Raw genomic sequence first — 26,370 nt, forward strand, 5'->3', positions numbered from 1 at the left:
GCTGCCACAGTAAATTGGACATTATGCATGGTGCTTTTATGCTTGTGTGTGTGTGTGTGTGTGGTCTTTTCTCCTTTTATCCAGGTTTTAAAAGGTCAGGAATCATTTACCTGAGGCCTTCTGGGAATATGCTTAAGTTTTATCATTACAATATGACATTTAACGGTATTCTATACAGAAATTATGAATGAAGATCTCCCTGAAAATCTGGTCTTTTAAACCAACCAATTAAATCAACACGTGAAAAAAAGGGTCTGTTCCTAACAAAAGTTGTGCTTAAGGCTACAGTTAGGTGAGTCACTGGAAATGTCAGAATGTCAGAAACATGCATTGTGTAAATGATAACATATTTATTTATTTGTTTGGGAAAAGGACTTAAATTTGCTCAAATGCACACTGGGTGGTGCAGCATCTCACAAATTTATGTCCGGTCCGACACATATCTCACATTTCCCCCTCACTTTAGCTTAGCAAGTGGGCACAGTACCACATGAGTAGATGTGTCGGGGTTAATCTCCGGTTTAACGCAGCTGGGTGATGCATACCAAGCTGGGAACGACAACAACAGGCCCGTGTGCTTCAGACTGGCCTTCTCCATTCTCCGTGGCCTGCAGCTGAATACTAAACAACATCAGTGTGATGCGCAGTCACGGCTGGAAGAGAAGGCCAGCACTCACCCCTCAACCCGGCATTGTCTGCCTCTCTCAAGTACAAGCCCACCCACAGTGCTGCGAGCACTGCTCTAAGCCCGGGTCAGCACCCAAAGGTGTAAGGGAATGAAAGCGAATAACCCGAATTGTATATTCTTTTGCAATCCAAGTGCACATCTTCCTGCAGTGGCCTATAAGACTTTGACCTGGTATTTAGTCAGCGGCTAAAACAAATGTGGAGATAATGAAGGAACTTGATGACTTTAGGGATCTTTAGGAAACACAAATCCAGAATACACCGCAGACCGACATAAATGATTTACCAGAGCACCAAACGCCTGATGAAGGATGAATTAATATATCCTACTTTTATAAACTGTTGACACCCTGTTAATAGGAGAGTTCACACTATAAAGGTCTGGAAACCGATATTTCAGCAGTACATTGGACACTGGCTTATACGGACAGGGTGAATACAGTAATCCACTATAATTTGTTTAATGCAACCCTGCGTAACCCCTGCCAAGCCACAACAATGAACACAGTGCCACAATCAGGCAGTTTGGATGATTTCTCCGATATGAGAAAAAATTTCTTTCCTTTTCTTCTCCTACATATGGTACAGACATGGCAGATGGCCGCCCCTCCATGAGCCTGGTTCTGCTGGAGGGTTCTTCCTGTTAAAATGGAGTTTTTCCTTCTCACTATCGCCAAGTGCTTACTCAGAGGGAGTCGTCTGATTGCTGGTACTTTCCCTGTATTATTGTAGCGTCTTTACCTTACAATATAAAGCACCTTGAGGGTACTGTTGTTGTGATATGGTGCCATTTAAGTAAAATTGAATTGAGCTGAACTGTATAGTCATTACAGCGCTCACATGTTGTGAGTAGAGTCGGAGTATTATATTGGGTCTTTTGACAATACGAGATGTCAGAAGTCTTTTAAAAGAGGCCTCAGCCAGATGAAGACACAGAAACAGTAAGAAAAGGCTTCCTGATGGGATCATAAATTCGTCTTCTTGCAGTTTGATCTCTTCTGTCTTTTTTTCTGCTTGCATTCTCTCTCTGACTCTCTAATTGGAACAATCACAGTACAGTGCCTCCTGGTCCTGCTGCCCGTTAGACAAGGGAGACTGGCGCTGGTTTGTATAAGATGTAAGACAGTCCAGCTGATTTCCCCTTAGTGCAGCAGAGAGGAACAGAAACTGAGTAACAACTCTGGTAGCTGGATGGTAAAGAAAGTACGCTGCACTACTGAAAAGTAGGTATAATACTTTGAAATCTAACCTTGTCTAATCCTGCATCTTCCTCTTGTTTTTAGCTTACATGAATATGTATATGTTTCTATCTAAATACAATTTATTATCTCCTACACACAGTACACAGTGTTGCTTTAAACACTGAGCGTGGGCTCACCTTGGGGGTTCCTGGAGTGGCCGCTCCATCCTTGGATGACGGGTTCTTACTGCTGCAGAGAAAGAAGAGAAAAAGGAAATCAGTGAGATCACATGACGTACTGTGATCCTGAGTGGATTCTGGTTACGTTCTGACTCCCTGCACACACTAACACACAACTAATATCTGTGAATTTCACCTGCGACTCACTTGCAAATCAGTTTATCAGACTCTTGATAATGTTTTCATTCACTTTCATCCATCACTCTTCTATTCTCATCGACCCTTTATGATGACTTATAAATGCAGCAGCGCACTCAGTTCACTTGGCTGCTTTCACTCATCATGTTCATACACAGAAGCAGGCAATAAGATGATTAACAGTGGTTTGACTTGTCAGCATATAAATATTATAAGGACAAAGGTGCCCAAAGCTGGGGTTAGTTGCATACCAAATAAATGCTTTTATTCTTCAAATACAGACACATTACTTTATTTTGATCCCCCCCCCCCTCACATTTACGGACCCCTCTGCTCTCAATTGATTTTTCTCATTTTGTTTTTTATTGCCCACTTTTTCTTCTCTTCTTCCCCCGCCTTGTTGTCTACCTTCCCCATTATTCTCGCCCATCTGCTGCCTCTGCCATCCTCTGTCTCTCAGACTTTCACCCAAACACAGAGATAAATTTCTCCGAGCTTCACAAATCCTTGCGACAAGCCTGACGTTGACGAAGCGAGACAGGATTGTCATGTTTGCTTTGAGACCCTGTTAGCTCACCAGACCCTCTTGGACACACACACACCAACAGATTCAAACAGACGGTGGCAGACCACAAAGGGAAGGGAGCCTAAAACTGAATTGAGCACAACCTCTAATCTGACAGCATGCCCTGGTAGACAAGGAATTTCCTTTTTCAATGGATGGATGGGTGGGTAATAAGAATAAGAAGCCTTATTTATATGTCACTTATCTGAAGTGAAGAATTTACAAAGTGATGCACAAGGAGGAGTAAGAGCAAGACAAGGGCAATATAAGAGCGGTGAAATATAATGCAGAGCTGCACAGAGGAAGCTAGGAGTGGGGAGGGTGATGGACGTGTCAAAGTGCAGTGGAAGTATTTGTTCCTATAAAGGACGTGTGAAGCAGGGTGTAGTTCTTTTTATATATATCCTAAAAAATGATTCTGTGCACAGCAGCACTCGGTGTATCACTGTCAGCGTATCTAAAGAGGAACCCGGCTAACTTTACACATAAAGCCTGGTTTATGTGTAAACCACATAAACCAGGCTTTTTTCATTTTTTTTTCATTTTTCAATCAAATTAAAACAAGATTCCTTGAATTATATTGATCCGACACACATAAAAAAGTGTGTTTCAGCCTGCTTTCTGTGTTTCAGCTCTTTTGCTCTTTCCTGATGAGATTATGGCCTCAGTTGGGAGTTTCAGTTCACACTGAATACATCGTTATGTTGTGATGTTTTGTAAATGTAAGTCCTAAAACATATTCAATCAGGTGATCGACAAGCCTCTAGTTTGGGCAGGGATAGCTCAGTAGGTAGAGTGGTGGCCCCGTGATCGGAAGGTCGGGGGTTCGATTCCCCTGAACAGCTACCCTGAGGTACCCCTGAGGTACCGTCCCTACACACTGCTCCCCGGGCGCCCAATGGCTGCCCACTGCTTCACTGAGTGAATGGGTTAAATGCAGAGAGGGATTTTCCCCACGGGGACCAATAAAGTACACACACTTTTCTTCTAGTTGATAATTGTGCAGTTACTCCTGGTTTCTCAGCCAGATCACATTGAACACCAAAAATGGCACTCAGATTAAGGCTTTAGCAACAGAATGCTGCTAAACAATTGGTGATGCCTCAGAGGCCATTTACATCTTTTACATACAGTCTATGCTTCAACAGAGCTCTTTGTGGGAGGCTTCTGTGATTGGAAACATTTGCATCCTTGAGTTCCCTAACCTCACCAGCAGGGCTGGTATCTGCTCCTTTATGCAAGCAGGAACAGGATGAGCACTGTCAGACCCTTACAGGTTGTGATTCATGTATAAAAGCATGTGGAGGCCATGCAAACCAAGGAATATCACTTTGAGTTGCTGAAATTAAATTTCAGCAAACTCAGTTTTTCTCTTAGATTTTTGAGGTGTTGTTCTCTGTAGGTTGATCATTTCCAACTCCATCAAATAATGTGTCATCCTTTGGTTCCTGGCACATTATCCAGTCCATATCAGTATGGATATATACATCCTGATTTTTTCCCATTGAGATCTGATGAGTCTTCCTAGTTGTTGTTTTTTTTAGCAGTGTATATAATTAAACTAAAATACAACAATGCAAGGATTTGAACTTGAAATGTACTCCAATTTACTTTGAAATATTTGTGCTATACAATGTCACAAGAAAAGAAATAGGGTTAGTGAGTAGTTAGTTATTAGTTGTTATTTTCTCTCATGTCTGATTATTTTTGTTCGGAGATGACTTAGTTGCATACCTAGAAAGTACGCCTGTGGTTCGGTGTGCAGGATGGGTGTTTGCTTATGTATATATTCTATGTCTCTGTTGATGGTGAATCTGTATGTAGAAATCTGCCATTACCTGTGGATGTGCATATGCACCTGCATGTTGTTTTGCAACTGTGTGTGTAACCACAGAACAGCAGGCCACACCTCCGCCAACAAAGAGAATAAACATGGGTGACACAGTCAAGCTGCCGTGTAATGCAGGGGAATCTGCCAACACCCCACCACCAGCACACTCACAAACACACACCTTTCTTACCCCCTTTTCTATCTTTGTCTCTGTCATCTCTCTCTCCTTCTCCCTCTATCGCTCTTTTATTCATTACCTGGAACCTCTGCAGAGGCATCAACAATAACAGCCAACTCTACCTGCTTGTTGACAGTGTCAAACAGCGACAAGAGAAGGAGGGAGACAGAGAGAGGGGAAGAGAGCGAGAGAGGACAGCAGTTGCATGCCTGCCACGATGGGAGAAAATTGCCACGGTGACAGAGGGGGTGATAGAGAGATGAAAGAGGAGTTGGGGTAGCTGGGGGGGATGAAATGTGAGGTGAGAGAAATGTGGTGAGAGAGAACGAGCGGGCAACATAAAGAGAGACATCGTGCGAGGGAAAGATGAAAGGAGACAGAAAACTAGAGAAAGGAAGAGAGGGAGTGATGGGAGAGTTGGTGTGCTGCCGCTTCTTCTCAGCGCTTTGCACACATCTGCGTGCCCAGTTCTATGAATTTTTGATAGCGAGGGTTATAGGGCTGGAAATTCCAGCTGGCTGCCATGTCAAAGCGAGGAGAAGAGTGAGGAAATGAGCAGCAAAGCAAAGTGAAACAAACACACCAAGCAAGTAGGGAAAAGGAGGCAAGGATGAATGACAGATGCGATTTAAAATGTGTTGCTAATGAGGCACGTGTAGGAGAGGTAAGGGCATGTCGGTGCCTCACACAAATAGTTTTTATAGCTTTTTGTAGAGGTAGGTAGATTGATCCAAATATATATAAATATTATCAGTGCTGACCGATACTAGCACAATAGTATCGATACAAACGCTGGTATTGGTATCAGATTGATACCAGCATGATAGGATTGATATTGTGTTTATAGCCTGTAAGTTTAATATTTAGTCCAAACAATGGCGATAAATCAGTTTTCAGGGTTTTTGGGGAAATGAAACTATATACTCAACCATGTATTTTAAAAAACAACAAATGCTGACACAAAGTCCTTTAGAGACAGGCACATTTACATTGCAGTTCTTTAAAAAAACAGAAAAAAACAACAGTTTCAAAATGCATGAAAAGCTGAAAGGCGTTTTTTGTTTTGTTAACAAATTATTGTGGAAATTAAAACTCGGAGTGATTTAGTGGTCATTAAAATGTGTTCAGAAATTACAAATTAATGAGTCTTGTCACACTGTTCTTCCCTGCATAAGCTGACTTATGGTTAAATATATTGGTATTGGTAACGTAGGCCCGATGATTACTTGGTATCAGATGGATATTAAAATTTGCAGGTCAAAAGTAACATTTTGTCATTTACCATCCACAATAAAATAAAACTGGAATAGAATAGAATAGAATAAACCTTTATTGTCCCACGGATGAGAAATTTCAGTGTTACAGAGCTCTTACAGCAAGGAAAAAATTAAATATAAAAGGAAGACAGAAGGTGGTCCTATAAACATAAGCAGCCGAATTGTGCATAGGTAACAATGTACAGAATATGTATAGAAAATTTTAAAAATTGTAGGAAGATATGTATAAAATGTACAGGGTTATGTATCAAATCTAGAAATAGCTGTGGAAATTTGATCCATTATATTAAAACATTCTAATTATTACATTTTTAGTTCATCATCATTTTTAACAGGGTCTAAAAAGTTGATTTCTGTATAGACGGTTTGTCTTTGTGAATTTTATGTTATGCAAAGGTACACATAATAACCATTACATACACTAATATTTAAGTTACTATTGTTATTTATTTTGCAATCATTTCTTGTGCTGAAGCTCTTTTCACAAATATTAAGGGGACACTTCAAGAACTCTGGAGGCTGTTACACCTTCCTGAGTCAATATTTTAGAGATAAAGCTAGAAAATCTGCTGTTGTCGATGCTGTTCATACAGCAACTCAAAAGTGTCTTATTTAAGTCCCTTGCACCCTGGTAAACACAGTCCATTTACACTTGAAGGTCATCTTATTGCTCTGCATGTAAGTAAGTAACTCTGCCAAAGGAGTAATGCGAATTGCTTGGCACATTTGTTTGCAGAATTTTACTCGTCAGGGCTGGGTGTGACTTTAATGTTTGGCTTTCTGGTTGCTTTTGCTTCCGCCTGCTTGCCAAAGCACTTTATAAACTCTGCTTTATAAAAAATACTATTAAAATAAAGCTTATTATTATTATTATTATTATTATTATTATTATTATTATTATAATATTCAGCTTTGGAAGTGCTCCAGATCTGAATCTGGATTTTTTTTTTAATGAAAGATTGTAAGAAACAAGGCAAAATTTGGAATTAACTATTTACTTATACATAGTTTGAGATATGAAAATCACTGTCAAGTTTTCAACACAATATATGAAACTATTCAGATCCAGATATCCTGCCAGAGATTTAATAATTTGTGTATGCAATAGTGGCGATTTCCAGCTGTGTCACAGATATGCAATCTCAGACTGCTGTAATTGTTTAAAGTATCCCTTGATCTCACTATGCAACTACTGTGGAGTATTTCACATTACTCAGACTATAAGTATCAACAACAGGATTGTATATTTATCCTATTTTTTAGTGCTAACAGTGCCTGTTGACTTTGGTTTGAACAGTAATTTGATGGAATTCAATTAACTAAATCTGCCCACTCACCTCCATCCTGGTTAAATCTGCATTGGTCGTACACAGTGCTACTGAATTGTAGTGACGGCCTCACACCTCCACTCCCAACCAGAGGGGGCAAAGAGAGAGAACCAACTAAAGATGAATAAGTCGTTTCTTGGTGGATGGAGATGGAAGGAAGAATGGAGGGATGGCACTAAACTCAAGGTACTGATTGCTTTTTGCCTTTTTGTGTCATCTGGTGGAGAGGTGGGGGCTTGAGTGGAGGCAAATTGATTATAGAGGAGGAGGGAGAAGAAGAGGAGCAGAGGTGAGGAGGGGGGCGATGGGGTATGTAGATTACTTTGCCTGCCCCAAGCCACCTGACATGTACAGGGCATGATAGATTTCCATTTGCCAAACTGTGTGTGTGTGTGTGTGTGTGTGTGGTGCGTGTGTGATTTCGATGACTAAACATGAAAAGCCATGTCCTATGAACAAGTGACAGAGCTCGCAGTCAGAAGAGAGGACACGGACTGACAGTTGCAATCAAACACTTGTACATTTACATGAAGCAAGAGCAACTAGGACAGAAGGGCAAAACAAGTAGAAACACACGCTTCTTAAACACTCACACAGACACACACAGACACCTTCGTTTCCATACCCACAGTTCTTTCATTCAGCAAGCGCTGCTCGTCATTAAAGGCACATTTACCACAAATTGGACCAAATTCCCACTGTCACTTCCAATAATGGCAGCTCCCATGCAGAGAGCCAGAGAGAAGGAGACACGGTGGGTGGGTGTGCCATTTAGAATTGGCGGGTTAGTTTTGTGATATAATGCACACAACCCTTTCGGTTTTATCTCCTGTTCACATTTCTTTAGATCACTCACAGATACAGAGGAAGTCCTTTTTACAAAATATCTTCAACATCTCCGTTCTTGCTTCTTCTTGTTCCCTTTTTCTGTGGTGTACGTATGGATCTAATGGCAAGTAGGCAAATCAGCCAGCTGTGACATTAGCCACCATCCCTTCTCAGGCCGGGATGATGCTATTTCCTTAAATAACTGTGTATGTGTGTGAGAGAGAGACAGAGAGTGGACATCGGAACTAGGCTTCCCAGGGCTAGCATCCCACACTGCCAGAAGGAAGGACAAACTACTAACCTTTATTAATTATTAAAACACACAGACACCTTGCCATATTATTAGATGATGCATGGCTCCCACGTTTCCCCAGAGCTCCCAGCCACATCTCCTGGCTTTCTGGATGACAACTGAACCAATTCTATCCACGGATTAAAGCCTTGAGATGTGGCTGATAGCTCAGAAAATAAAACAAGATTTGTCCAATAATGCTTGGCTGACGCTCAGTTCGATCATTTCCTCCATTCTTTTCCATACATATATGTTCTTCATAATTATACATTTACATTTTCTTTGTTTTCAATTATTTGTTTGATTCGGGGGGGTTTTGGCAGGCAATCCATCTCTGTCTATCGGTTTCTCCTGCACTGTCCTATTTTCCATACATCTGCCCCTCCCTGAGCCTGGTTCTGTTGGAGGTTTCTTCCCGTTAAAAGGCAGTTTTTACTTCCAGCTGTCAGCTTACTCAACGGGGGTTGTTTGATTGTTGGGGTTTTCTCTGTAGTATTGTTGGGTTACAATAGAAAGCTCATAGCTATATAAAAAATATATAAATTGACTTATTCAGGAAGTTAGGCCATTGCTTTGGTCTTAAATGACTGGAACTGACTTAAAATCAAAAGATCATGAAGAAATAACTAATGAAATATAGATGAGATGTGAGAAAAAAGAACAGTAAAGGCCTATTAAGCAAAGGGGAAAAACAAGATTTAGGAAGAGATTGAAAAAAATCAAATAAATAAATGATTGCAAATAAATGGAAGAGAAGAAACAAGTGGTATAGTGTTTGGACAGGGAGAGACAAGAGGAGGGGTGCGCACAGTGTAAACGGTGGGTAAATGAAGTGTGATTTCCACTTGGGGTGACGCTATCTGTTGCCCTTTTCCTTCAGGTTAATGGGTACTATCATAAAACTGGGCCGCTTAGGTGGACACTGGGTCACAACCACAGACGTAGGTGCACACACAAAACCCGACGCGTGGTCAAGGTGAAATATGGGTCCTAATGGTTGTGTTCCATCGTTACAAGGGCTCGGAGTTGATTTGTCCATCGTAAAACAGCTCGTGCAACTGCCGTGTGGGGAGAAAAAGGGGGCAGAAGTGAACTTGAGGTCACGGGTTTGAATCCTAATCCCTGTAGGAAACACTTAGCTTTGCATTGACAGCGTGCTCCTGCCTTTTATGCAGATTTATGATACCAAAATCTTTGCTCAGAATAAAAAAATAGGTCAGCGAGCTGGACATAAAATCTTAGTTGAAATACAGGCGGTAATAATCCTTCAAAATTACTCTGTACCAACCAATACATCCTGGTAATATGATTCATGTTATTTAATTTAATGAAATTATGAGACATCCCAATTTGTTATTTCATACCCAGGACAATGTTTCTAATTCAAGATTACAGGATTCATTATACCTTCATTCAACCGTGTCCGTTATTGTAAGACACCGGGCTAAACTTAGCTTTAAACATATAGATGTTAATAGTTTGTGTAACGTGTTCGTGCACAGTTTCATTGAGACTGACCCAAACAGAGTATATAAAGACATATATATATATATACATACCTACAGATCATTAAAGTAACGCTTATAATAAATATTTGACTCTGTTAAGGAGAGAGCTCAGTCCTACCTGAGGCAGATGGTGGCTAGCCTCTCTATCTCTGTCTCCATGTGTTCCTGTAGCTCTCCAGGCCTGAGCAACACCTGGCAGATGGGACAGACTGGAGCCTGGCTGTCATACAGGGACATCTTCTTTTTACCTGGAGACACCAATGAAGAGAAACACACAGTGACAAGAATATCAGCATAAGAGATATAAGCACCCAACCATTTCTTTTTTCATGCACAAACCTTACATGTTGAGTGTGTTTAATTATATGGTATCAGAATGCACCTCAAATATTATTTTTTTTTACTGTTGTTTTATTACTGCAGAATCCCATCGAGTACAAATGAAGCTAGTGTGGAAGTACCTTAAAAATGTAGTTTTACAATGGCCAGCAGGGGGCAACTTCTATGAGTGCAAAAATGGGTCCTATTGCAAACCCTACTACTCACTCCATCTACAACTTCAGTTGGCATTTTCCTAAAGAGATCATTGTTTCAGTCACTCACGTCAAGCCTTATTTACGTCACAATGGTCACTTCATAAAAATATGTTTCCATACAGTAAAAACATGCAGGGTATGCTTTAGGACACGGCCACATTGTGATTGACAAGATGCTAGAGCATGTGGTGACCTTGCATAAATTCCCTACATAAATCACTTTGCATAGTATTGACAGACTTTGTCATGTGGCAGTGAAGCAGAAGTTTTAGGGTAAAAGCAAGAAAATGGGTTTAAGGAGCCAGCATCTTCAGCAAGCATCACAGTATACATTTCTGGATTACACGCTTACAAAAGCGGACTAGAGTGCTCTACAGTATCCATTGTGTAATGTTGCTCTGGGGTCAAAGCGGGAGGTGGTGTTAGAAGGGGAGTTAAAGAAGTGTCTGCCATGGATGAGATAATGCTGTATAGAGTCTGCCAACACTACCTCACTTCATTGTCCTTGATCAGCAGGGCTTAGGGTGGGGCCACACCTGTTTCTCTGTGTGTGTGTTATTGTGTCGAGCACTGCGTACGTGTTGGAACGTATGCATTTTTGTGTTTGTGCTTTGTCTGTCTAACCTGGCTAAAAATACCATCTATTGAAATCATATCAGTGCTTAGAGTTGGAGGACACTTCCTGATTTCCTGGATAGCCAATCAAATAGTTCTTTTTTTAGCCCGCAAACAATAGGCCCCGCCTCAGCCAGGACATCCCGTTTAGACCGCTTGTCACCACGGCAACAAGGGGACCAGGTACGGGGGGACTCCCTGTCTGCCTTGTCTTTAGTGAACCGTTTTCTTTTTCTTTTCTTTTTAATGCACAAACATTACATACACACACTCCTATACATACACATGCAGCCCTTGGGGGGCATTTATCCTTGCTCACAGTTTCCTGCAAAAGGACTCATGATACAACTAGTAACGGAAAGCACGCACAAACGCCCCCCCCTCCACAACCCACCTCTGCCGCTGCCCTTCTTTTCTCAGAGCGTGTGCATGCATACTAGCCTCCCATTCTCCTGCACTGCTGCTTAACACAGCCCACAGCACTGGACACGTTAAGTGACTTTGAAAAATAGGTAATCGATTACCTTCTTTCTCTCTTTTTCTATCTCTTTTTTACGTTTCCTTCTCTTTTTTGCATTCTGATTCTCCCTACAATCCTTTCTTTGCTTTTTCTTTCTTCCTTTCTTTTTCATCTTCTTTATTTTCATTTCTTCCTTTCTCTCTCCCTTACTACCCCTCTCCTTTCTGATTTTTCCCTTTCTCTCCTTGTTTCTTCATCTCCTTTTTAGCCCCCCTCTCAGCCCCTGCACACCTCTTCTCTCCCCTTTATTGCTTTGACAAGATAATTTGAGTCATGCTGAAGCCGTCCGCCATCCGCCACAGCAAACAAAGAACAGATCCAATCCCCCTCTGCAGCCGATGGGGCCGCTTTCTATTCTGCAGACAAACGCACTCCTGGAGGTCGCGGACACGCACACAAACATATGCTTGATTATTGTTGAGTCCAAAAAAAAAGTGCAAACGCTTGTTTTGCATGGTGAAAGTTTACTTTGTGCATTTCAATAAGAGGTGATTTTCTTTTGAAGTTTGAAAGATTCTCTGTGAATGAGGTTATTTTTGTACTGGCAGACTGATGATAAAGACATGTAGCTGCACATTTACGACAACAGAAAAGCAACAATGAATAAGAGGAAAACATACTAAAGTGGAGGAATGATTGGGTTGTGTGAAGTGGTTTGAATTCAAGCTTCTTTTTTTTACAGAAAATATAAACCAGCACATTAACACCAAACATATTCCTAAGACATGCAAATTTGACTTTCTCTGATGTGATGGAATAAATACAGCTAACAGCTTTTAGATCCAACAGAGATGGGAACTGCTGTCACCAAAAACATAAAAGCAGCACTAAACGTAGACCAAAATATAAAATCAGCCCCAATATGTGAAAATAAATAGATAATTTCATAAATCCTGCAACACAAAGCATTCAATCAAACACTGAAGGGAAACTTTGCATTTTTTTAAAAGTCAGATTTTTTTTAAAGCTAAAAAATATTAAATATATCAGCAACAAGTGTGTCTCCATATGAAAATTATCACATAAAACTTGCAAAATTAGCAAATGAAACATCTTTCAGTCAAAAACGGGCCCCCAATTAATCCAAATGTAATGCCATGCAATGTTTATTTGCCCTAAAAGTCTTGTCAAAACTTTCACTCTTCATCTCTTTCTTTTCTTTTTTTAAACTTGTTTGCTGTTGTGGTGTTTCCTCCTTTCCTGTCATTTTTACTTCCCATGTACTTTCTCTTTTCCCTTCCTCTTATTTTTCCCCTCTCCCTGTCAAGTGTTCCCCGAGGGAAGTGAGCGATGGGGAGAGCCGAACGGACAGAAAAATCCCTCGAAGGAGGAAGAGGAGGAGAAGCCGGGTTGGGAAGGATGGGGGGGTGGGGTGGTGCTGATGTGATGCGATGTCGCACACCCTGCTTGTCAGCCCCTTAAAGATGATTAATGTTGGGGCGACACGCAAACACATGTGTGTATCCACATGTCCCGCTTTAGACTTCACACACTCAAAACACACACACTCCCCCTGCGGCGCGACGAGGGAGCGTTTAATCTTGGGTAGCACGGGGAAGGTACCGGAGCTGCAGAAGATGGAGGGGGGGTTGGAGCGAGAAGACGGCTGGACAATAACAAGGAAATAGGACTGACAGGACTTTTTAGTGTTGAGACTCCTCAGTGAAGCACTGGTCGGCTGCCCAAACGAGGGGATGGATGGATGGATGGAGCAGGAGAGCCAAGAGAAGGTGTGCGTCTCCTTGACAGCCATGATGGAATATAGGCCTGAACCCTCCCACCCTACAAAATGTGCCAAGATGGATCGTCTTATCTCTCTTTCTCTGACTTCCTTTTCCTTCTTTCTCCTTCTCCCAGTCCCTCCATCTGTCTTTACTTACTCTTTCTCCTTTCCAGATCACTATCTCTCTCTTTTCCTCTTCTTCCTTATTTCCTCCTGTCACCACTTTCCCTTCTTTCATCTCTGTCACTTGAGCCAGTTAACAGATCTCAGTGGCTTCACGAAACAATAAGTCACCGAGCTGGCAGGAAGCATATCCTCTGACTTTTCTGATCGCCAGTCTGATTTATTTACTGACTGCTGTACTGCTGACACGACACTTACGCTGGTCTAACACGACAAATTGAGTAGCTAATTCCTAGTTCAGCTTTGTGAATCTGTCAGTGGAATGACTGAAAATTGCAAAGATAACCATAAGGCTGTTTTACTTTTTAGTTTTTCAAAAAACAGAAACGATGTTAAATTTAATCAATGATCACCCCAAAATACGTCCTTGATTAGGCTTTTCAAATAATGAGAGGAGCCGCACATACAAACACAACTAGACAGGCAATTACAGACAGCAGATGTTGAGGAGGAGAGAGCCAGATCATGTGGAAGAGTGGAGAGCAAAGAGGAGGGATCTTCTTTTCTTTGTCATCCCTTCCTTTCCTTTTGTTTCACTTTCATCCTAATAGCCTTACTTTCTGCTTTCCTAACTCTACATGCTCATTTTCCCCATTTGCAACACTGCTTTTTCTTCCTTTCTTCCTTTTCTTCCTCATATCCCTTTTCATATTTATTGTGCACTAATAAATATGAGTGATCCTTATTTTCAAAAATCTCAGACTTCAGAGGCTGCGCAGCCAAAAGCTGCTGAAAATTGGTAAATCATTAGTCATCACGAAATGATGAAAACGTTACTTCAACTGGCGTTCTTCTTCTTCTTCTTTGTAAGATAAAAACTTTTTCTCCTCTCTCTCTTCAGTCTCTTGGTGCTACCCCGTCTCCCTCTTCCTTGCTTTGGTCCAGATGAAGTGGGAATCAATAGATGCTAGATAGCACAGGCTCCCAGTCTCAGACTACAATGAGCTGAGGTAAAAGGCCACCTCCAGAGAGGACAGGGATTGTCAGCTCAATACTCTCTCTCAATGGGACCAGAGATAAAACACCATTTGGGGTGTCCTCATGGCTCAATGGGCTAAGAGGCAAAGCATGTACTCACAAAACTGTGGCTCCAAATCCCATTTAATGACCTGGATTGCGTGTCATCTGTCTGCCTTTATCTCGCCCAACATGGCGGCCTCTAAGGAAGCAGGAGATTGGTGTACACTGAACCCTTCCCTTTTTCTATGCGCTTCTTATAGCTTGCCTTGATGGCACATGGCAGTAAGAAATGCACTTTTCTAAAAACTTACAGATTTTTGGGTTAAACGTGTCCTCTTTATGAAGGAGTTTAGAAAGAAACCAAAATGTTTGACTTTCCATGAACTTGATCACTCTTTTCTATTTTTTATATCTTCTGCAAGGAATTGTATTGACTTGTAAAGGGTGCACACAATCAGCTAATGAGCACCGAGCATGTAAACTGGATTTAAGCGCAACAGTAAGAGTCAGAAAACAGGAAGGCCGGATTTATGGCTTGGCATATACAGAGTATGTTTGTATGCTACGTTCGCACAAACACACCGCAACAGGCACACTTGCACATTCCCCAAATGGAATTACAAAGTGTCTACATGTAGAGGCTGTTTTTCTGTCCTTGAACAACTGTCTTCACCTTATGTGTATACACACACACATGCGCGAGCACACACTTCCATTCCCCCTCCTTGTTGTTCCCCTAAATGAGTTTTCTGACATGCATCAAGTGTTTATGCCTACAACCCTCTTGTCTCTCGTCTTCCCTTCCTCCTCTTCCACCTCCCTTCTTCTCCCCTCCCCTCTCCCGCTCGCCCGGCCGGTTAGCTATAACACCCGCCAACATCGGTAAACAAGGAAATCTCTCAGCCGCGGCCCGGCGTGTAACCGCATTACCGCGCCCGATAACCTCTTCAAATAATGTGCGATAAGGGGAATTTGATTTGATTCACGAAAGGGAAAGAGGGCCACTTCTGCTTCCCCCTGACTCCTCCTCCCTTCCCTTCCAATCTCTTTCTTTTCCTTTCCTTTATTTCTGTCGTTCTTTCCCTTCACCCCACCATCTTCTCCTCTTCTTCCTTTCACTTAGCCTCCGGGTCCAGGCCTCCTCCTCCACCTCCTCCTCCCGTTGCATTCTCCCTTTCTCCAGAATGACACTGCTTCGCATCCGCAATCAAATAAATCCCACCGAGGTGTCAGCCTTCATTTCGACTCTCCCCTGTCTTTCCCCGAGACCGATGCAAGGTGAGGTGAGAGGGGCTCCGTAAAGCCATCATCTCCATAATGGCGAATATGAGCCCTAAAGCCCAAAACCAGGGGGCCGCATTAACACAAATGGGACTAGCAAGGTGTGTGTGTGCATGGGTCTCCCGGTGAAGTGATATGGTTTTTCTCTTAAGTGAGCTGTGATTTAACCAGGCTAGACACTAGGCTGATCACTGCCCCCGTATGGGCGCGCGTGCAAAATAGATGAGGCTGTGTGGCTCATTCAGGGGACATTTGATGAAATGGAACGGGGGTCAACTTCAGTTTGCCACCCGGGCTGCTTTGCGTTGCTCTCTGCGAGCGTGTGCGTTCCCTGTGTCTGTCTGAGCATATGTGCGTATGTGTGTGTGTGTTTGTGTGCCGTCTCACTCCCTGACAGTGATGCATGGCACTTTTAAATAGCACTCCTCCACGCCCTGCTCAAAACTCATCACCGGGGTCTTTCACTATCCCTCCCTCGCTCCCTGGGGTTGTCACTTTTAGAAAAGCAAATGAAATGTCGGTGCCGTACAGAGGAGAGGAGGGATGAAGAGATGGCCGACTGAGGGGTAGCAAGTGGAAAGGTGTGTGTGTGTGTGTGTGTGTGTGTGTGCAGGAGTATGGATGTATGCTGTCTGTTCAAGACAATTGGAATTTTTCTGTGGGTAAATAAGAGGCAGAATGAATAGAAGATGCATTCGTCTTACATCGATAGGAACTGCACTACTGCTACTATATGCACAATACTTTTTGTGTCACTGGGGAAAGGTTTTGGGTCAGAAGAATATTTTCACGGCCCCTTACTTTTAAACACACTCTTAGAATTCAAAAGGAATTAAAATCAAACTTGGTGGATTTAGAAAAGAGAAAGGGAAAGCCCAAGAGATCAGCACATCATAAATCACCGGCTGCCTAGTTTGAACATACGTGATAAATTGTGATCTAATGATCCCAGTGTGTGTGTGTGTCTGTGTGTGTGTGTGTCAGCATGTATAATGCTGCTTTTACTCCTGGGACCTGGCAACAGGCATATGTGTTCGTCTTGAAGACAGTGGAGTGATGCTTGTAAGGTTATCTCCAACTACTGACAGCTGTTTATTCAATCAATCACCTTGTCAGTGCGCGTGCATGCCCCTGTCCAAGAGTGGCGAGCGAGAAAGAAGTAAATTAATGGAGCATTAACCAAGCGCTGACCCACAGAGCCACAGGCACAAGCAGCAGCCACGGACCAATCCCAATAACACACAGCCACATGTATTGTGCCAGTGGTTTGCAGGAAGCCGAAGGTAGCAAAAGCAGACTAAGTGGAATATTCACTGTTCTTATTTAGCATCCTTTTAGAACATGGGATATGAAAGCTATGCCTGCAGTTAGGAGTGTATGACGTGTGTTTATAATTAAGTCACACAGAGGGAAGACACTTCTGCTTTTACTGACCTATGCCCTGTCTGTGCTGACTGACTCTATTCCATTTCTCCTTCCTCAGCTGTGTGGAGGTGGAGGGATACCGAATGGAGAGAGGTGTGGGCGTGAGGCCTGTCGGCACTCATTTCCATCCCAAAGGGCCTAATCATGACAGGAACATGCCGTGTCAGTGGGCAAACAGGGACATCAGCAAGTTTGAAATAGATACTCTGAGTCAGCCCTAATCACACAAACACAGCCTGTTTTCTTGCCCGCCTGCACGCTCGTGTGTGTGTGTGTGTGTGTGCTATACTAAATAATATAGTGAATAGTATTACTGCAAACACAAATTCAGCTCACACTTTGACATTATATATTTTATTTATCGTCTGATAGCTACTGTTGCCCATTAACAGGAACTTTCAGTGTGTTTTAATCGATGCTGATATTTTCTGCTGACTGTTCTCCATATAGCTGACATACTTGCTTGACTTTGTGTTCAATAGCCCTATTAATCCACACTTAGAGCTGGTCTTAAGCAGCACATATCAACACAAAAAATTGTCTCCTGCATATTACTTCCCTATTATTTATTCTTTCTTTATGTCTCTCATTTACTCTCCTTTTTTCCCCCCTTCCCCTTGCTTTGATTCGCCTCTCTTGTTGCCTCTCATTATCACTCTCCCTGCTGCTTTCATATGGTCTAGCGGCTGAATTAATTACCAAAGCCAATTAACGCTAGATTGGCTGATGTTTTAACTAATTAGCTTTAATGAGGGTGCCGTGGCTGCCTGCACCGTGTTAATTGAATCCTAACAGCGGAGGAGGCAGCCTGTGGAGGCAGAATGAGAGCGATGGATGGATAGAAGGATGGATGGATAAAGACACACGCACAGAGTTGTTATTGATAATATTTAGAGCGGATCATAGTACCTCCCACACTGTTGTTGCTGCTGGTTTATCATTAACATTTCTGGCCTTTTGTACCGATATCCACCCTTAGAGGAAAAAAGGAAATAGAATCCTATCAGAAGGTGATGTGAATATGTTATGCCAGCATGTGCGTTCCCCTCATTTGCTGGTTAAAGGTTTATCTTAGATAACTAGATTTAAGTAATGCAACTCATATCCTCGCTGTGTATCTCCTGGTTATTCCTCTCTGTGTTTGTTATTGCAAAACGTGTCTGGCAAAGAGGAGCAGCAGATTAGACTCTTAGATCACTGTCATGGCGTCCTCTTAGTGCGGATTACCTGCTGAACTCCATTCTCACCTGTCTTATGATAGGAGGATCAGAAGAGACGGGAAAAGGATAAAACTAAATTTCACATTATGTCATTTGAAGGAGATTTGAATATTTTCACGCAGCATCGTGGATTCTGCAAGCTGTATTTAAGATTCTTGCATTTTATTTTTGATTGAATTTTTTAAACTGTCCTTCATATACCTAGTAAGTTTCCTTACTAAACCATGTTTTCGGTCCAAAGTAGAAGAATGTAGCATAGCTGCTAAGCCCAGGCTTAACCTAGCCATAAATCACTCTGGCTGTGTTATTACCAGCTTTACATAGCTGTTCAGGTTCCTACTGTTTAGTTTGTCATCACAAATGTAGACTCTGATATTACAATTTAATGTGCTTTCTGTCCTAAAGAAACAGTAGTCATTGAAAATTTGCTGTTAATTTATCCTTCGCTAGCGAAGTTAGCAAAGGCTAAAGCTAGCAATCATAATAGTATTTAGCTAGCTAAAATTTAAATAGCTAAATATTAATGAAGTCATTTTGACAAATTAATCTAAAAAGGCACAAAATTATACATACATTTCAGTTTTCAATTTTTTATGCAGTTGCCATTTTATGTAAGGCCACATTTCTTTCTTTCTTTTTTTTTTTTTTTTGCTTTTTACAGTAGGCTGTGACTGATCAACAAAATCTAGGCTATTATTGATGTTTGTAGACAAAAAGGAGAAAAAAATAAAGACATAACACTTTCTTACATATATTATTTAATTAAATCCAACCAATATGAAATTGACCAGAAATAACTGTAAATTTTAAAAAGCAAACCTTAAATTAACATTACTGAGCGACATAAGCCGCATTACATAAAGATAGAACATTATGCCCATCCTCTTCCTTTCTCTGCTTTCTCCCATCTTGCTGATCTAAAGACATGAACCCCGGCAGATTGTCTGAGGTGGCCATAAAAATCTGCATGGCCGTGTAAAAGGCTTAATGATTTTAAAGTTACAAGAGAAAAGAGCCTGCAGTTTGTCTCATCCATCAAGTCTAGCACCAGCGCCTTCGCCAAATGGCCCTGCCACCTAACCTGGAGCTTAGCAATGCGGGGCCAAATACGCCCTCCCTCTCTCGCTGTCTCACTGAAACATTTTGTCTTCGTCCTACTTAGACTACATTATTTCTTTCCTTACTCTTTGTATCTCTTTCACCTTCTCTGTGTCACCTTGTATTTTTCTTTTTCAGTTTTCCATAGTATTAGTATCAGTTGGCTGCAGTTCTTTTCTTTTCTATGCAGCCAGAAAGACTACAAATGTAAGATTTTTCTGCTTTAAATTAGGTTGGCACACGGTAAATGACTCATATTTTAGGGTATAAATAAGCCACACTGGCTCTTGACATAGCAGGTAGACACCAAATACACAAGCCAGACCTTAAACATCTAAATTTGGTGCAATAAAAGATGCCTTAACTTCTTACATGACCTTGAATTAGCTGATACTGGCTACAGTTTCTAAAGACAGCACTCATCCATCTAACCCATTCAACCCAGCAGTCCCTAACCTCCAATAAGATTCCACTTACTGATAGAAGCCTTTTGACTGGCTCTTGAAAACTCTAATCAGTATTAGAGACCCTCTGTTTCTCTAATGCAGAAATCAGGCTTTATAGAATACTTTGATATAAGTTTACTGTGTTCTGCTCTCCTTGCCTGAATGACTACATGTCTTAGGATGTTCTATCAGGGCAGAGGTTCCCTCCTGAGGTGGATGACACATATCAAGTACACGTTAACTCTTAGATACATACACTCATATCCAACATATCCCTCTAGAGATGTGGTCTTGTAGAAAGAAATGGGTAATTTCATGTTCCCATCATTGGCTCATCTGTCAAATGGTGGCAGATTCATTTATGCACATACACACATGTGAAGCATGACAGAGAAGCCTGACCATTGCAGTGCTTTGACTAGTTTCCTGTTTCCCCTATTCCTTTTTCTGGTGTACTTTCCTATGTGCTTTCCATGTTCAGCTTTTGTGTTCGCTCTAGAATAGCGAGAACAAGCCTGCTTCACCAGGAAGATATTTCACACTCCCACAACAGTCATCTAAACAACTCCTCAAATTCATATGTCACTGTAATGCATGCAAAATGAAAAAGTGGGATCCAAAAATAAATGTGATTATTTTACTCTGGCGACATTTTTGCTAATGAAGGCTAAATTAAAACATTTATTACCGGCTGTGTTAAATGCACATGTGCATCTCCTCTGGCTCATCCACGACTTGGATTTATAGAGTGCAATAAGTAACATTAGAACATTTGAATTTATGGTTTCTATTAGCACCAGTCATTCAGACACAATAACAGCTATAAGCACACGCTGATATATAGCCTGGGTGACAACAAAAGCCAAATGTAAATCAGATAAATCGGTGAAATTGAACAGTCATTCAAAGAGCCCCATCTACAACTCTGAATGCTCATGAGTCCCTTTGTACGGCGGATGCAGGTGTGTGCGCTTGTGTGCGTGTTTGCTTGTCAGCGATTGAGAAGGACCTATTTCCTCTTGCAGAATCCCCGGCTCTAAATGATGGATTGATATCTCTTTCACTGTAGATTATATACGCATGTGTGTGTATGGGTGTGTGTATATGTGTGTCACCGGCCCTCTCAGCCTCTTGCTGCCTCCCCTCTTAGGCCCTTATCAGCTCTTGTCACAAACAGAGGATAGGGGATAATCCTTCATACAAGGGGAGCAGTCTGGCCTTCCATCTATCTAGCTGTCTGTCTAGCTGTCTGCTATATTACCCATCTCACTGGAGTAGAAATCAAACAGACACAAAGCAAACTTCCTGCATCTCGCTAATCTCTGTTGGCACAACTCAGATGGCGAGTTTGATGGGAATAAAAGTAACTGCTTTTTTCCTCGCAAGTTTGGTCAGATTGTAAAAAGTTTGCTTCAAATCCCGTGTAATTATTTGCAGATAAACTTTCAAGTAAGGAGTTGGGAACTTTGTGTTTTCTTTAGGTGTCAGTTGTCCTGGTGGGATTTAAAAAAAAAATAGCCACAGGCTCCTTTGGAAAAATGACTGCAAGCCAGATAATGAAAACTTTCCTAAGTTCTCGGTCACGCCTACGCCTTAGGGTGCTGCAGTGTGGTTGGGTTGCCTGCCATGTCCTCATGACATGTGGTTGCTGTGGGTCACTCCCGAGTTCCAAGAATCAGAGCGGTCCCTGGCACCAAACTGGGTCCAGACTTCAAGAGTTTGCTTATGTAAATCACGACTTTCACGGCATTTCATAATGCAGGAGAGCATCATTTAAAACACCACTCGCAAAATCTAATTTATGTGAGCACTTTTGTTCTAAAATGAGATTTTAGAGCCCAATAAAACTAGGTTAAAATAAAAGAACATTACAACAAATCGTCGACCACAGTGACTTGTACCACTTGAGGAAAAACCCACTCCAGATGGAAAAATCAAGTTGTGCTAGTCCTAACTACAAGAATATCCAATACCCACATGGCATTCACCGCGAGGCCTCAGTCTATCTGTCTGTATACAAACTATATATCTGGGTGGTAACGTGATATGAGAAAACCACAGATGCCTATCTGCTGGAGTGGGTCATTGCACAGGTCACACATGAGGCTACTGTGTGTATGTGTGTAACAAGTGATTTCATCACTCAGCTGCAATTGGACATCATTGTGATCTTTATCAGTCTGCTATCTCTGTGCTCTATACGACTCTGCCTATCAATTATTCCTCCATCCATGTCCTGTCCTTTCCCTCTCTCTGAAGGGTGATATCACATTGTCCAATAGAGGGCGATGTTCCACTACATTTTGCTCTTGCAGCATCCTTGGTAGTGTTTCCCTGAATAAATAACATTCTACATCTCTACTTTAATTCTTTTAAATCCTCATTTATCGTCCTCCTCATAAATGTGTTTGAGCAACTGGGAGACCAAATGAAACTGTGCTGGTAGCAAAGCAGCATCGGTAGAGTTTTCATAAATGTAAAAACTCTGAACACAACGTCTTTATAACTGATGTCAAAGTGCGTACTTTTCAAAGATGCTCTCACTCACTTTTTTCACAGCACTGAAAATCACTTATCTTTAAATTTGGTGACATTTAGATTTCCACATGATCTGAGTCCTCACATGCTTCTGTCTGAGATTAAGATTAAAACTATGAGTTCCTTAACTCATAAAAAGTTGTGGACACATAGTTTTCACTTGGGAATACAGTTTAAAATTGTCAGAATTTTTGCTGGGTTTGAACTGGACAACAATTGATCTCTAATTTTGTTTACTTTCTGGTATTGTTGGCTTCTACAAGGAGACAGCTTGGAGACTGTCACACACCCAAACGCCCAATCACAGACACACACAGACACACACAAAGAGGTGAGGGGAGGGAGTCTGCAGCTGAAATCAATAGAAAATTAAAGCGACTGAAATGGTTTCTGCTCACACATTAACCTTCCTTCTCTTTTCTCCTTTCCTCACCATTCTTTTCCATCTTTTCCATCATCATCCCCCTCTCACTTTCTCTCTCTCTCTGTCTCATGCCCTCCCCTAATAGCCAGTGCCACTGACGGCAACAGTGCTTCAAACAGCCTGAGTGTAGGTTCTAGTGACAGAGAGTAAAGAGACGTGTTTTTTCGAGTTTGATCTTTACAAACGGGTAGAGGGTGAGATGGCTGGATGGGAGGAAGAAGGAGGGGGGGGGGGGGCAGTAATAGCACAGAGACGACAGGGGCTTTGGATACTCCCTCTCTACACACACTCACACACACATACATACTCCGTCTGGGGACTCAAATCTCAGAGCAATTTTCAGGCCGGATGATTGGCAGCTTGATGCGTATTCTTCCTCTACAAGACCGACTGATAACTCCAGCTATCCCATTCCACCATGCCATCTCTCCCTCTCTCTCTCCTCTCTTTCTCCCACTCTCACCACCTTTTTTTGTCACTGTGACTCTCTCAACACCCCCTTGCCCTGACCCCCTCCTTCTCCTGCCCTCCACCCCCAGTCTCGCTCTCCTTCTCTCTCTCTCTGGGCCTGTTGTGGGACTATTACAATGACAGAGGCGATAAGGGACATTTATCACATGTGCGGCGGGGTGAGTGAGAAAAAGCCCTCAACAGGTCTAGGGGGAGGACAGACACACACACATACACACTCAGCATATAGACATGCAGAAATGCTTCCACATTGCATGCATGTGAATGTGCAAGCACCTGTGCACTTAAACAGACAAATAAACAGTGAGTGGTTGTGCATGCCTACACACAACTGCATACAGTCTCTTTTCCACACACACACGCACGTAGATTGTAACGGTGAATCATCCTCCTTTTCCCCATTTTGTATTTTGCAGTTGACTGAGGCCAATTCCCCATAATTCAATACAGTTGAAAAATGAAACCCCGGTAAATCGCTACAGCGATTTTACAGATCCCCGCTTATCCTCATAATTCATTATTTCCAAACTGTAACAACATTACATTTCATTTGTAATGCTCCGCCTGCCTCAGCCATTTGCCAATTGTTATATCTTATTGTTTTCCCTCTCTAAGGGGGAGAAAAGTGAGTTATTGGGGGAGAAATGGAGGCAGGCTGGGTAGCAGGGCTTGCTCCTTCGCTGCCTATCTACCTGTTAGTCTGTCTCCATAGCTGTCTAGTTATTGTCCCGACTGGCTCTGCATCTGCCCTGTCTTCCTCTCCATCTGTCTGTCCTACTGTCTCACCAACTAACAGGCAACAGTGAACAAATGAGAACAGAGTGGCTGTCCTTATTGTGGTCGAGTAAGAATAAGCCTATTGTTTGCATCCTGATAGACACACATGCACTTACACAGGCTGACTGGCTTATTGTTTTTTAGCACTGTGGTACAGTCAGATCCACATCTGGACTGGTGCAGGGCCGAGACTGGTGCAAGGAAGGATGGAGTAAGGATGAGGAGGAGATAAGGAGGCAGGAGAGTAAGCATGGAAGAGGAAAGGATGACATGTGCAGGGTGCATCATGGTGGACTTGAAAGAGGAATGACCAAAAGGAGGACTAGAAGTCATGGAGAGAATCTGAGAGTGGAATGAATAACTGAAATAAAGAGGAGAAGATGTGATGAAGAACACTGGTGGAAGAAGGACTGAGATCGTATATAACAGAAACAGGTAAAACATATAAACTAATAATGTTCACAGAGACAGAAACAGAGACACTAGCAGAAAAATTAACCAATAGGGACATTACTGATTATACTGATTCAAGAAATCACTTAAACAGAAAAACAGAACTAACTGTCACACATGGTGGTGGTAGTGTGATGCTCTGGGCTGCTTCAAGACATGGACTGCCATAATTGATTGAACAATGAATTCTATCTTCCTGTCAATTTGCATAACCTTCAACCTGAAGTTGAAGGTTATGCATCAGCACAATGATTTAAAACAAACAAAAAAATACATAAATAAAGATTTTGGAGTGGCCTAGTCATAGGCTGGATTTAAATCAGATTGAGATGTTTTCGCATGACTATAAACAGGCCATTCATGCTCAAAGCCCTCCAGTGTGGCTAAATTAAACCAATTATGCAAAGAAGAGTGGGCCAAAATTCCTCCACAGTGACGTAAAAGACTCGTTGCCAATTATTGCTTTATTGCAGTTTTGCTACCAAGGGTGGCACAACCAGTCATAAAGTTTAGGGTTCAATAACTTCTTTGAACACAGCCAGGTAGTTTTAGATAGTCCCCCCCCCCCCCTAATAAATACAGTCAAACAGCATTTTGTATTTCCTCTGGTTATCTTTGTCTAATATTAAAATATGTTAGATCATTTAAAAACCTCTAAAAGAGAAGTAAAAAATGTTGAAGCATCTATGATCCACGCTGGAATAAACTTGAGGACATAATGCTACTAGACATGTTGGTAATTATGATAAGATTAGATGAGATTAGCTGTTTTTACAACCTCACAGAAAATCTTCACCTCCTCAAAAAAGTAAAATTTGCAATTTAACAGCACAACCCATAAGCTTTTGTCAATACTGCAGCCGAATATGCTTTCACACCAGGCGCTGCGACATGTCTCGAGAAGGGTGTTTGCAATATTTACAGCTTCAAAAAGACATTCTTCAAATAGGGTGGGGGGGGGGGGAAATCACTTAGATCAAATACTGGAATCACCATTAATCTGAGAGCTAAAAAACACACTTTGATATCTCTTTCTGTCTCTCTAACACACACAGAGGCTGAGACACCAGCTTTCCTGTAATCTTCCATTTATCACAGCTGTAGCCACTCTCCAGCCCTGCCCATGCTACTGTACCCTGTCACACTGCTGGCTGAACAAACTGCTCCTTGATGTATGAGGGCCTACACCGGCCATAAACTTATTCACTTTTAACTAGCGTGCTACCGGCTTGCCGTGTCCAGACATCACCTTTACTGTGTGTAGCGTATGAAAAAACTGCTAGTGAGAAATTAACCCCCTGGGTACTGCTTCATAACTCACTTCTCTCTTTTTTTTCTCCCTCTCTTTCTCCTCCCTCCCTCCCTCCCTCCCTCCCTAGCTAGCTAGCTAGCTATCTATCTATCTATCTATCTATCTATCTATCTATCTATCTATCTATCTATCTATCTATCTATCTATCTATCTATCTATCTCTATTCCTCAGCCCAGGCATTAGTCCTGTATCTATTACCCATTAGAGTGTGTATGTGTCTTTGACAATAAAGGAAATGGCTCAGTAGAAGAAGAAGGAAAAGAAGAATTGTGGGTCTTATATGTCTTGCTAAACGACAAACAGTTTCCTGTTAGTGAATGAATTGGAAGAGAAAG

At 41.8% G+C, this 26,370-nt stretch overlaps 1 protein-coding gene across 3 annotated transcripts in view; it reads right to left on the reverse strand.

The window, feature by feature from the left end:
• Positions 1-26,370, reverse strand: part of rnf220a (ring finger protein 220a) — a 162,170-nt gene that overhangs the window by 33,118 nt on the left and 102,682 nt on the right. For all 3 annotated transcript variants that reach the window (XM_085253761.1, XM_085253760.1, XM_085253763.1), the window contains exons 3-4: positions 10,171-10,300; positions 2,066-2,117 (exon numbers count right to left, since the gene is read on the reverse strand). In XM_085253761.1, the coding sequence (XP_085109887.1) occupies positions 2,066-2,117; positions 10,171-10,300 (182 nt within the window). The remainder of the gene's footprint in view (positions 1-2,065; positions 2,118-10,170; positions 10,301-26,370) is intronic.

The sequence above is a fragment of the Mchenga conophoros genome, linkage group LG18 (genome assembly GCF_057382185.1).
Source record: "Mchenga conophoros isolate Kocher_MC1m ecotype Shallow Benthic linkage group LG18, M_conophoros_male_GT1.1, whole genome shotgun sequence".
NCBI classification, from domain to species: Eukaryota; Metazoa; Chordata; class Actinopteri; order Cichliformes; family Cichlidae; genus Mchenga; species Mchenga conophoros.